This window comes from Pararge aegeria, chromosome 22 (assembly GCF_905163445.1).
Source record: "Pararge aegeria chromosome 22, ilParAegt1.1, whole genome shotgun sequence".
Taxonomy (NCBI): domain Eukaryota; kingdom Metazoa; phylum Arthropoda; class Insecta; order Lepidoptera; family Nymphalidae; genus Pararge; species Pararge aegeria.
Window position 1 is genome coordinate 4358863 of NC_053201.1, and position 12441 is coordinate 4371303.

At 37.0% G+C, this 12441-nt stretch overlaps 1 protein-coding gene across 1 annotated transcript in view; it reads right to left on the minus strand.

Annotated features, from left to right (window-relative positions):
* LOC120633910 (protein trachealess) overlaps window positions 1-7876 on the minus strand; it is a 60820-nt gene extending 52944 nt beyond the window's left edge. Inside the window, exon 1 of the mRNA XM_039904309.1 lies at window positions 7648-7876. Within this exon, the coding sequence (XP_039760243.1) occupies window positions 7648-7795 (148 nt within the window). The 5' untranslated portion in view covers window positions 7796-7876. The remainder of the gene's footprint in view (window positions 1-7647) is intronic.
* Window positions 7877-12441: the final 4565 nt, after the last annotated feature.

A 12441-nucleotide genomic window follows, 5' to 3' on the forward strand; every position in this document is an offset into this window, starting at 1 on the left:
TATTCGAAATGAAACAAGTGTAAAATCCTGGTAACATACAACACATCCTCCTTCGGAACCCTAAACGCTATAAATCAAAGGTGCTACCGCCGCGCCAATATGGGGAACAGAACATGTGTTTACCACCCAGTTAATTTGTCGAATTTATCTGCTTGCCTCGCTGATATTGTATTGAGAAATATTGCAATTTCTTGAGTTATATCTCGAGTTTCGGCTGAAGTTCTTTTCAAAAGAAAAAAATATTTCTATTTTAGTCACCATTTTAATTGTACGAGGCTCGAATTACATTTGCGCTTTTCAAACAGGTTTTTAAAAATTATCTACCATATTTATTTCCACGCAAGAGTACCTACTTATCTATATCTACAATTGCGAGCGAATGCTGAAATCGTACACACACATCGACAGCCGATTGGCGCAGTTTGCAGCGACCCTGCTTTCTAAGCCCAAGGCCGTGGGTTCGATTCCCACTACTGGAAAAGGTTTGTGTGATGAGCATGAATGTTTTTCAGTGTCTGGGTGTTTATATGTATATTCTAAGTATTTATGTGTATTTTATTCGTAAAAAAATATTCATCAGGCATCTTGGTACCCATAAAACAGGCTACGCTTACTTTGGGGCTAGATGGCGATGTGTGTATTGTCGTAGTATATTTATTTATTTATTTCATTTATCGTACCTAAACGTTTGAACCTATACGCCAATTACTCAATTAGCCACGCTTAATAAAGAACTGGCTAATTTGACATCCGTTGACATTTGCCTTAATAATGCTATCATTCAACGGCCGACCATATTAGGGCGCTCGCGGACGATGATAATCAGTTTTACTGGTCGTTAAATGACCGCAAGTTATTTATCTCCAGGTCATTTGCAGTAAATAAAATCTCCTTGACAAAGTGCAATTTAATTTTTTTTTGCTGGTTCTATTTTTAAACTTCATTAAACTTTTAGACTTTCAAAAAATTTTCAGTATTTTACCTGTATTATGTTTAGAAGCAGGACTTACTTTGATTTTTACAGTGAATAATTAGTATTGGATATTGGATAGAAGCAGGCGTCACTTTGCGGAAATCCATGATATATTATGAAAATTAAAATTAATTTGCTAAACTCCGCAAAAAGCAGGAGAATCTGTATGGTGTAATTTATAATTTCTTCAATCCAGATACTCCACACCAAACAGATCTTCGGCAATGTACCCTCTACGTACGTTTCGCTCCGAAACCGGAGCATCCTAAGGGGTGCTCGGGTTTTTCATAGTGAATAAGGCAGTGCTTTTGTGCAAGTATGAAGTGCACTTTATACACTACACTAAAAAACTGTTTAAAAATGCAATCTTTAGCATCATTGATGATAATAAAAAAAGTATTTGTCACGCAAAAAGACTGAATTGAATCAAATTTCGTATATAAACAATTTTTATTGATTTTTGGCATAGAGTTAGGTGAAAGCTCAGAGATTAACGTAAGCTAGTATATTGTACCAAGGTAGTTGGGTCACTGCGCGAATTCTTTGTCTCCCACAAGAGAGAACCTTTTTATTTATTTGGCGTGGTGGAAAAGCTTCCTCCGACCCTTGGGCAGGACATAGGCTATGTGGGACTCCCCCCTCTAAAGGGGGTATACCCAAACCAAAAACCACCACGGCATCTCCCTCTTGTTGGCTTTGTTAAACCCGGGGAACTAAGAGAGAAACCCTTTTGCAATTAGGCTAAAGATGATAATTATTGAGAGAAAAAACTATAATAATTTACAAACAACCTGCAACAGCTGATATGCTAAAAATAAATATCCAATCATAAAAATATAACTAACCGTGCAGGCGTCTTTATAACATGGCGTTGGTAATATAACGGGCATGGCTCGTAATGGTCTTTTTACTGCAGAGTTATGCAGTGAATGCGTTTAGAACATAATCGCGCCATTCAATAAATGTACTGAGCGTAAAATAATGTGTTACGTTCACGCGACAGTTTAAGACTAGTAATAGCTTGTGATTCAGCAAACATGGTTATTTGAACACACTTTTGTTATTATGAAAATTAAGCTTAATTTGATATACTCCGCGAACAGCAGGAGAATCTGTATGGTGTAATTTATAATTTCTTCAATCCGTATACTCCACACCAAACAGATGCTCGGCAATGTACTCGTATGCACGTTTCACTCCGAAACCGGAGCATCCTCAGGAGATGTTGACTTTACCATGAAAAATTGATGTAAGTAAAAGGATGAGGTCATTGTAAAGTCAACATCTCCTGAGGATGCTCCGGTTTCGGAGCGAAATGTGCGTAGAGGGTATATTGCCGAGGACAGATCCTCGGCAATGTGTGGAGTATAAGTATTGAAGAAATTATAAATTACATCATACAGATTCTCCTGCTGTTCGCGGAGTATAGCAAATTAAGCTTAATTTTCATAATATATTATGGATTTCCGCAAAGTAACCTGCTTCTATTCTATCTTTTGTAACATCAATATAACTTTGAGAGCTGAATACATAGACTTTTCAGTAGCAGTGGAGCTTATTGTGACAGAGCTCATACGAGAAACTTCATGCTTATTTCTGCTGCCAAACAGCATTGCTGTGTTCCGGTCTCAAGATGGTTGCCGGTGTCATAACGGGCACATGACGCTTAGCAAGCAGTGGTAGCCTAGTGGGTAGGATTTCGACTTCACTTTCGAGAAGCCGAGTTCGAATCCCAGCTCTTCTATCTCTAACTTTTCTAAGTAATGTGCGTTTTAAGCAATTAAAATATCACTTGCTTGAACCGTAAAGGAAACATCGTGAGGAAACCTGCATGAATGAGCGTTCCACATAATGTTCTCAAAGGTGTGTGAAGTCCACCAATCCACACTGGCCCAGGGTGGTGGACTACGGCCGTAACCCTATCTCATTGTGGGAGGACCGTGCCCTGTAGTGGGCCGGTAATGGGTTGATATGATGAGGCTCTACGCCTCTGGTTGATGAGACTTTATACTAAAAAGCTCTTAAGAAAATATACTTGGTCTTCGCCACAGAAATAAGAACATATAGAACCCTCATTCCCCTCAACCCCATTATTGCATGTGCATTGTGTCCAAAAACAGTGAAAACGCCCCGCGCACGCCTCCCTTCCCACGCGCGGAATGTTGCTAGCTCCCAAACTTTTTCCCATTTTCCCCATTTTATGGTAAACGTTTGGAACATTAGAAGTAAAATAATTATTATCAACTGTTAAATGTAATAAGGTTACTAACCGCCTGTACGAGAAACACTTCTAAAGTTAAGTTTTTAATGCTCCAGTATTAGTCGCGTACACTGTTTCTATATATTTTTATCTGTTTTTTTTTTTATTCTGTAGTATTTTCTTATACTTAGTACTAACCGGCAAACACTTCCTTCAAGACGAATTAAGCATGGTTGTAGTATTTTCACAGGTGAGCTCTGTCATAAACGTGTGAAGCCCATAGACATAGCTGATATATAAGTAAAAATATTAACAAAAAAAAACATCTTTTAAGCTGCATAGTCAGAAACTACTGAGTTTCTTGCCGGCTTCTCCTCGGTAAAATCTGCCTTCCGAACCGGTGGTAGAGTCGCCACAGACAGACTTGAGGTTTCAAAAGTGCTTATACTAGGCCTACTTAAAATAAATGAACTTTTATTTTTTTGAATTTTGAATAAAGTCTTTGAAAACGTCAAACTTACTGTGAAACGCCGCACAGTGATAACCAATTAAACGGGCCAGACAAAATCGTCAAACGGACCCCCGAACGATTTGAATAACCGAGTCACGTTCGCCAAATAAGCAACACTAACAAGCGGTATATCGTTTGCACTGATTGTTAATTGATTAGATTAAAAATTTTGGCCCAATTCACGGCGTATTGTTACGGGGGAGGCACCGGAATAATTAGATATCTAAGCGGTGTCTTTTACAATTCGCGTGTTGACAGATGTGATGAGTCGATCCTGTTATAAAGTTTGGTAAACTTTAAATACTGATTGTGTTTTTTGAAGTGAGACTTGCGAGGCGACGATTCTTTTTTTTATTGTAATAATTGACGCGAAAAAACCTTACTCCTACTGATTACTAGAGATACTTCTACTAACGCTTTTATAATATCATTCCTAAGCTAATTTTGGACCTACCAGTACATAAGCTTAAAGAATATGTTTCAACACACTTATTACAGCGAGGTTTCTGTGCAATTGATGAATTTAATAATGACAAAGTTGCTTGGAAGCATTCGATGCCGCTTCCATCTTTAACAACACGTAAATGTTTAAATGTGAAATGGAAATTTTTGATATTGCAAGAGCAACTGCTGAGTTTCTTGCCATAACCGATGAGAGAGCAATATACACAGACAGACTTGACGTTTTAAAAGTGCTTACAGTGTAAATTTTGTATGGAATTTCAAAATGTTTTCAAAGTGCTTTATTTAATACAAGTAGTCGTTATAACGAAATTTGTTACATAAATTCGTAAGGTTACAATTTTTGGATTGTATTTTAAGCTGAAACGTTATTTTGAACCGACTACGGAATGCAACACAAAATTTAGTATATAATATCTTAAAATGTTGACTTAGCAATGACAAAATAGTTGTTTCTAAACATGTGAATCAACGATTTATTTTGGTATTCTTTGCATTTCATTATGTTATCTAAATTTAGCTCAAGTTTAATCGTTGTGGAAAACGTATACCTGAATTGACGTTTTTTTTTCTTTTGTACAATACCTATTTATACTCGCCAGTGTCGCGCTGATTAGTAAACATAAATAAAAATGTTTTAGGCTGATAATTTTTTCGTCGTTGCTGTTAATCATATTCTTAGACTAATCCAAGGTTTAAATTGACCGACGTTTTTTTGTCGTCCGTCATTGTTGTTTTAAGAAATGTATTTCTGTATGTATTGTAGATTTTGTTTTTAGATATTCATCAATAAGTAATATTCAGTAATGATACATTAAATGTTATATGATTTGATGTACCTTTTATATGACGCGGAAGTATATTAAATTTTATAGCTGCTTTAATATAAGGTTTATAATGAAATAGTACCCGTCTATATGCATCAACGCAATACAAATTCGTATATAAATGCTCATTTGCATCCTAGGTTCTACAAACGTACATAATAGAGTTATAAAAGCCTCATAAAATAGTTAAAGAATTACAATCGTACATACATCTGAACTAATTTGTATAAGACATTGTAAAAACAATACAAAGTGCTAGGCTATTTATTATTGTACTACAGAGAGCGTATAAATCTCACAGGTGACATTTACTTACAAATCGAAGTACTTTTTCAAAGTACCCCACTTTATAGCCTACGTGAGCATATTGGAAACTGTAGAGCGTGTAGTCCCCCAAAAAAACATTTTGCTACACAATTTTGACACCCCTAAATGGCCATGTTTTATTGTCGAATATTTTTATTTTAATACCGCTATAGACTATAGGTGGGTTTGAAAATTGAGTTAAAATGACAGTGGCATACGTAGTGATTCGCTCCGCGGTCGCATTAAGCGTATTAGGGGCCAAAATTGGATTTGTCGTGGGGCGGTCTGTTGGTGCACTTGTTACGAATTTGGTGATGTTAAAAAACTGGATGTGGAAATTCTTCTAAGTTAAGTTCGTTCATTTTGTGTACCAGAATCATTTAATGAAATCATTCATTAAATGAGTAATATTCATTTATGACGATAATGAATATTATTCATTCTGGTACTTACTCTATGTGAAAACTTATCTTAGCATTTTAAATAAAATTAAACAATAGCTATTGAATGTATTCTAAGTTAAAGTAAGTTTTAATTTCTAGTTTTTTAGGAACATCATTTTTTGACCAGGAAATATTTCTTCTAGAGGTCATCACAGCAACTCTTCTTCTTCCACTCACTTCTATTAGCGGTCATCTCATTACCCACTCCTACTATACGCAGTCTTCTTTCTCGAAATCTATCTATCTCTTCTTTGTTTACCTTTTTTTTTGTACTCATAATATAATTTAAATTAAAAAAAAAATTTAAGTAAATTAGATACAATATGTCTGATGATTGTGATTGTGATTATGATTGCGTTAAAACTCATCTTTAAAACAATGCTAAAGAAACTTTTTTAATTTCATATTTTATTAAGAAACACCAACATTATGTACATAAATAACAGAAAAGAAAAATTCCCAGCGCATCCTACAATCAGCCACATGTGCCACGTTTGCACAGTAAAGCAAACGTTTGTATTTTTTCCCAATAGCTGTATAGGTAATTTATTTATTTGAAGTATTGCGGTGAATCAGTGTCCCCAAGGCGTCTTTATTTGCGTGCACGCTTCGCTTGTCAATGTTTGTGATTTAGTCCGCGCCTGTGTTTTTTATTCGGGAGAAAAGATTTTGTCCACGCAATTGTTTTGCGACCCACTGTGCTATGTTTTAGTTATTGATGGATGTGCATGTTTTTAGTTTTTTTTTTTTTAACTACTAGATAGCATTAAGCAATCACACCTGGTGGTAAGAGATGACGCAGTCTCAGATGGTAACGGGTTAAACTGTTAGAGGTTCGTCAGTTATATGAAGCCCTTCTTCTGTCCTTCCAAACAATATACTATATAATATGTTCTTTGGAAGGACAAACAAACAAACACATTTTCCTATTAATATTCATCATCATTATATCAACCTATTAGCGGCCCACTACAGGGCACGAGTCTCCTCCCACAATGAGAAGGGTTTTAAGCCGTAATCCAACATGCTGGCCCAGTGCGGATTGGTGGATATCACACGCCTTTGAGAACACGATGTTTTCCTATACACATAACTTAGAAAATTTAAAGGTACCTACTGGGATTCTAACTCGGCCCCCCGAAAATAAAGCCGAAGTCCTAGCAATTGGGCTATCACAGTTTCCTTTTCCGCTTTCATTTATAGTATTAGTAAGCATTAAATTGACTCAGCCGGAGTTCAACTGTCCCCTTACACTTATAAGACCACAGCGGTAACCATTGCGCCAGGGAGTTCATAAAATGTACCAATATACATAATCTATTATTTTTGCATTTTATTTTTTATCTGCGGTGTGAAATAAAAGTATTATCATTCGTTCATTCATTCAAGTTAGGTACAACTATTTCGCCATAAAATCAACAAAACGTAAACTGTAAACCTTGTTAAACCCGCACAGACGTAACTCGGTTAGTACCGACAATGACTTGACGAAGGCAAATCAGATTTGCGAACCCTCTCCGGTTATTTTAAAGCCACTCACTCACTTTGCATAGTTCTAGAGGGTGCGCTCTCGCCGGAAATATTTGGTGTATTATTTTAAGTATATCTATTGTCTTTGATAATCTTTTTAAAGTCCTGAATCCTTGGTTGTCTCGTTGGTCTAGTGTTAGCATACTCTACACTAGTAGAGTATGCTAACACTAGACCTTCACGAGGGGTTCGAGTCCCAGGTAGGGTAAAACATTGTTAGTGTAGTGTGCTGTACCTAGTATGGTGTATTTTCTGTTAAGCTGTATTTGGATATTATTTCCTCCCGTGCTCGGAGAGTGGATAAAACTGTGGGATAAGATAATAATTTTGTCCTTTCTCCGTGGAGACAGTATCTCCTTGCTATTCTATCTTTGCTGGGTAGGGATAGATCTTACCTTTTAAAGCTTTACTAGAGGGCAGATCGCGACTCCACGGTGGATCGCCGTGGTTAGCGAAGTCTCTTAGCTTGAGGTAGCTTATGGTGAGCCTGATGATGGAGGCCTTGTCCAATTGGCTTGTGATGGCAGCTGGTAGCGGCAGCATCTTCGCCAGCTCGTAGAACTCGTAGTTCTCTTTGCCGCGGCGCGATCTCGCTGCGTCTCTGCTCTTCTCTTTCCGCAGCTCGAGGATGCTGTAAGAGAAAGGAAAGGTTAGTTTTTTTTTAATTCTATTAATTCGCAAGTAAAGCTTCCATTATTTAGAGCTTACTGCCAATCATTTTACACGTGCAGTCTGTGGACACACTATACGCAGCGATCATATAGCGCCCTGCGAGTTCAGTACAACAATGTGCTGAGGGCGGTGTTCAAGAAGCCACGACGCTGCAGCGCGTCAGAGATGTTTGCGGAAGCGCGGGTAGATGATTTCTACGCGATCATCCGCAAGCGTGCTGCGTCAATGATGAGCAGGCTCGTGAGCAGCACCAACACCCTCCTCAGTACACTGGCATTCAGACTGGACAGCTCTCTCTGGGGAAGCTGGGATGGTGTGCACACGCGCTATAGGGGTGTTATATGTAGATTATAAGGAATTTTGTGTATAGAATAAGGTTGTTTTTTAGTTGTTAAGTACTAACATAGGTTTAACTTCATTGTTCTACTAACACGATATGGACAAATGTCTGAAATAAAGATTATTATTATTATTATAGTACCAACATCGCCATGTAGTGTGTAATGCCGCGGAATTTTATAGGTACATTGTGTACTTAACTTTGTTATTTACAATATTTCTGTATCTTTACGTTGTGTAAAAAAAAAATGTGCATTCATTCATTCATTCATTTATCATCAGTAGGGCTATCACGGGCGGGCGATAAAACCTACATCCCCCGATTTTATCACCTGCTAAATCACTGGAACATGGAATAGAAAAAGTTATTAATAATACACATTATATTATTTGGATATTATTTCCACTTGTGCGCCAGTGCTCTGAGAGTTTATAAAGCGGTGGGAGAAGATAGATTTATATCCTTTCCCCGAGGATATAATTGTCTTCGCCCATGCTAGCCGTGCAGCAGCATTTTAGGCACAGGCCTCCTCTGTCATAGGAGAGGGCATTCAAACTATAGACCCAATAGATACCTACAAATATACACTGGTCTTGTTTGTTAAAAAACCCCATCAAAAGCAACTATGAATCGTTCATACATATGTTCTTGCATTATTGTAAAGTGACGGTAATAACTATAGCGGTGCTGTTAAATATCCCAGTTGACACCAAATCAACCAAGCTACCAGTCGCGTGCAGAGAGAGTATACACAGGGTATGCAGATGATATAAAATGAAGAAAATCTCCAATGAAGAAAAAAAAACTTTTTTTCTTCTTGAGTTCTTGCTTATAATACATAGGTAGGCAATTATATAATTTATAATTTATATACTACAACAACGCACACATCGCCATGCTCCAAAGTAAGCGTAACTTGTGTTATGGGTAGATGACTGATGAATATTTTTATGACCAATATACATAAATACTTATAATATAAATAAAAACACCCAGACACTGAAAAACATTCATGTTCATCATACAAACATTTTCCAGTTGTGGGAATCGAACCTAAGGCCTTGGACTCAGAAAGCAGGGTCGTTGCAAACTACGCCAATCGGCCGTCAACATTACAATCTTAATATACACTCTAAAAAAAAAATTGGTTATTCCTAACAAGATAGTGATTGTTGTGATCAAGCATCTTGATTCCATACGAGCCTAACGAGAACATAGATACATCAAATAAGATGATAATGATAGTTTATCATAATTCAATGGACTGGGCAACTGTATTGCTCCTATTATTGTTACTTAACTAAGGCATATTCTTAACTGATTCAATTTACGTACTTGTTTAAGCTAAATAATTAAAAATGATCTAATCATACAAAGAAGTAAATAATAATAGAAACAACGTATTTATTTGTTAGAATCAATGAACATACCTACATTGTTAGCTCAATCTATAATGAACTTGCTGCTATAACTAACCAGCTTTTGTTGTTATGTTTATTATCATAATTGTTATAATTTATATAACGTGAACTAAGAGAAAATCTCTCTTAGTTGGCTTTCTTTTTTTAGAGTGTATAGTAGTAATCTTAATATGTAGGTTACATTACAATGCATATTAAGATTTAAAGTGAAAACATAAAATAGAAAAATTAAAAAATAAAAATGTAGTTTTTAATTGCATTTGTAAACAGATTAATAATTATTAACTGATATAATATTTCTTCTCGTAAAAACCCGTCTCATGCGAGCGTAAAGGCCTCCTCCAGAGATGACCACCGGTCTCCATCTTTGGCTACTTGCATCCAGTTTAAAATATTGACCCCATTTATACACGTTGTGAAGTGGTCTGTTAAAAATCGCATCCAGTGAGGTGGGATGTTCCGCCCCTCCCACGCCACTCCCACGGGCGGCGTCGCTAATGACTTTGTTTTATTAAACGGCACTCTTAGCAACCTTCCCGTAGATGCGTATCTATACGTTACTTAAACGTTTTATGTTGCTTAACCGTTTAATATCGTTATTACTAACTAATTTAAGTAACTTATTTACCGGCCGGCTGGCGCAGTAGGCAGCGAACCTGCTTTCTGAGTCATGGCCGTGGGTTCAATTCCCACAACTGGAAAATATTTGTGTGATGAACATGAATGTTTTTCAGTGTCAGGGTGTTTATCTGTATATTATAAGTATTACTGTGTATTATATTCATAAAAATATTGATCAGCTATCTTAGTACCCATAACACAAGCTACGCTTACTTTGGGGCTAGGTGGCGATGTGTGTAGTGTCGTAGTATATTTATTATTTACTAGCGTACCCAGCCCGCTTCGCCGGGCTAGATTTTGCTTAATTTATTTAAACAACAAACTTACTACATTAAATCAACACTCTTGATTTTAAGGTACTCATATTGTAAGCACTGGGGAAAATGGAAGCTGGAAGGGCATTCGAGATCCTAGCGGTGCGGATCAGAAACGAAGATGCAAAGCGCTTCGTACGCGTCCGCGGTATATCGACCACGTAAGGATCCAGATCCTTACGTGCCTCGCGTTTCGATGGTAAAAAGGCGAGGGGGGAACTAGATCGAATAGTTCTTGAGCACACTCTCCGAAATATATCCTATAGAATAGAAAGGCAGGCAACCTTGCGATGATGTTCCAAACTCTGAAGTTTTTTATTTGCTAGGTCACCGATGAACCTTCTAGCATGGCGATCCACCGAAATCTCCAATCCGATCTTTTCGGAGATTTTCTTCATTTGATATCATCTGCATACCCTGTGCATACCCTCTATGCACGCCACTGAACATATGTATGAACGATTCATAAGTGCTTTTGATGGGCTTGAGGGTACATTATTGCTTCAACCAGGTCGCTCCTTAAATTGTTTTAAATGACAATGTGAGTTGCTGATAACAAAAAAAAACCGGCTAAGTTTGTTGTGGGCTTCTTCTTAAACCAGGGCGCGTTTGGAACCCTCGTAGCTTTGATTTTAAGTTGTTGAATTTAGTCATCACCATCAACTCACTTCTAGGTCATATTGGCACTGAAGCTGAAATACAAGGTTTCTTAGTTTAGCTTCAGAAGCTTGTAGTAAAATAATTATTTAAGAGGTCATGGATGCCTTGTCCTATAAAATAAGAAAACCTTTAACTATATTGTTTAGACTTGAGATTTTTTTGAAATAAACATATTATTATTATTAGGAAAAAAAAAATTTCACATGTAATGCACGCATCAGAAGTGCCATATAGGTATGTGCCTATTTGAATAAAGAAATATTTGACTTTGATTTTCACCTTGATAATAACGCGTACCCAACGTGTAGTCTAGTCGACAAGTTGAACATGGTAAAAAATAGAGATACTGCTCTTAAAATTATGTGCGATAGCTCATTGGATCTGGACTGACGCCTCCAAAAATGTGCCAAAAGCGTGTATTAGCATATAAAAAATTGCAAAAGTTATAAACAACTAGCGGACCCGCGCGACTTCGTCCGCGAATGAGTCAACTTCAAAAAGTAGTCGTATGTTCACACGCTCACAAAAAGAATATTTTTTTGCAGTTTCTGCAACATTTCTCGTTAATAATGGTAGCCATTGGTCGTAGCGTGATGTTATATAGTCTTAATCATCATCATCATCATCACATCAACCGATAGACGTCCACTGCTGGACATAGGTCTTTTGTAGGGAGTTCCAAGTTCCACGATTCACGATAGTCTTAATAGATACTACCAATCCAAATAAATCGAAATCGATACAGCATTTTCGCGGTCAACCAAAAAAACTCAAAAGCTTGATAACATTTCAACTATGCCTATCTAAAAAAAACACGTCAATCTAAAACTCCGTCACGCGGATTTTGAAAGACAAATGCAGAAAAAATAGCGATGTTATCCTGTAGGAGCTGTTGGCTTTTCCAGGATAAAAATAAGCCTATGAGCTATTCCAGGATACGCATGCATTCGATCGTTGTCCCATATGCCTAGCGACGTGCTGTTATCTGTGAAGAGTTTTCTCCTTCATCTCCGACAATATTCATCAGATCAAAAAAATGGCATTTCGTTTTTTGAAAATAGTTCATAAACTATTAATTTTTAAGAAATTTCAAAAAAAGATTCTGAAAGAGGGGGAATAACATAACTTCCAACAAAAAAACTCCCAACTCCCGGAACTCTA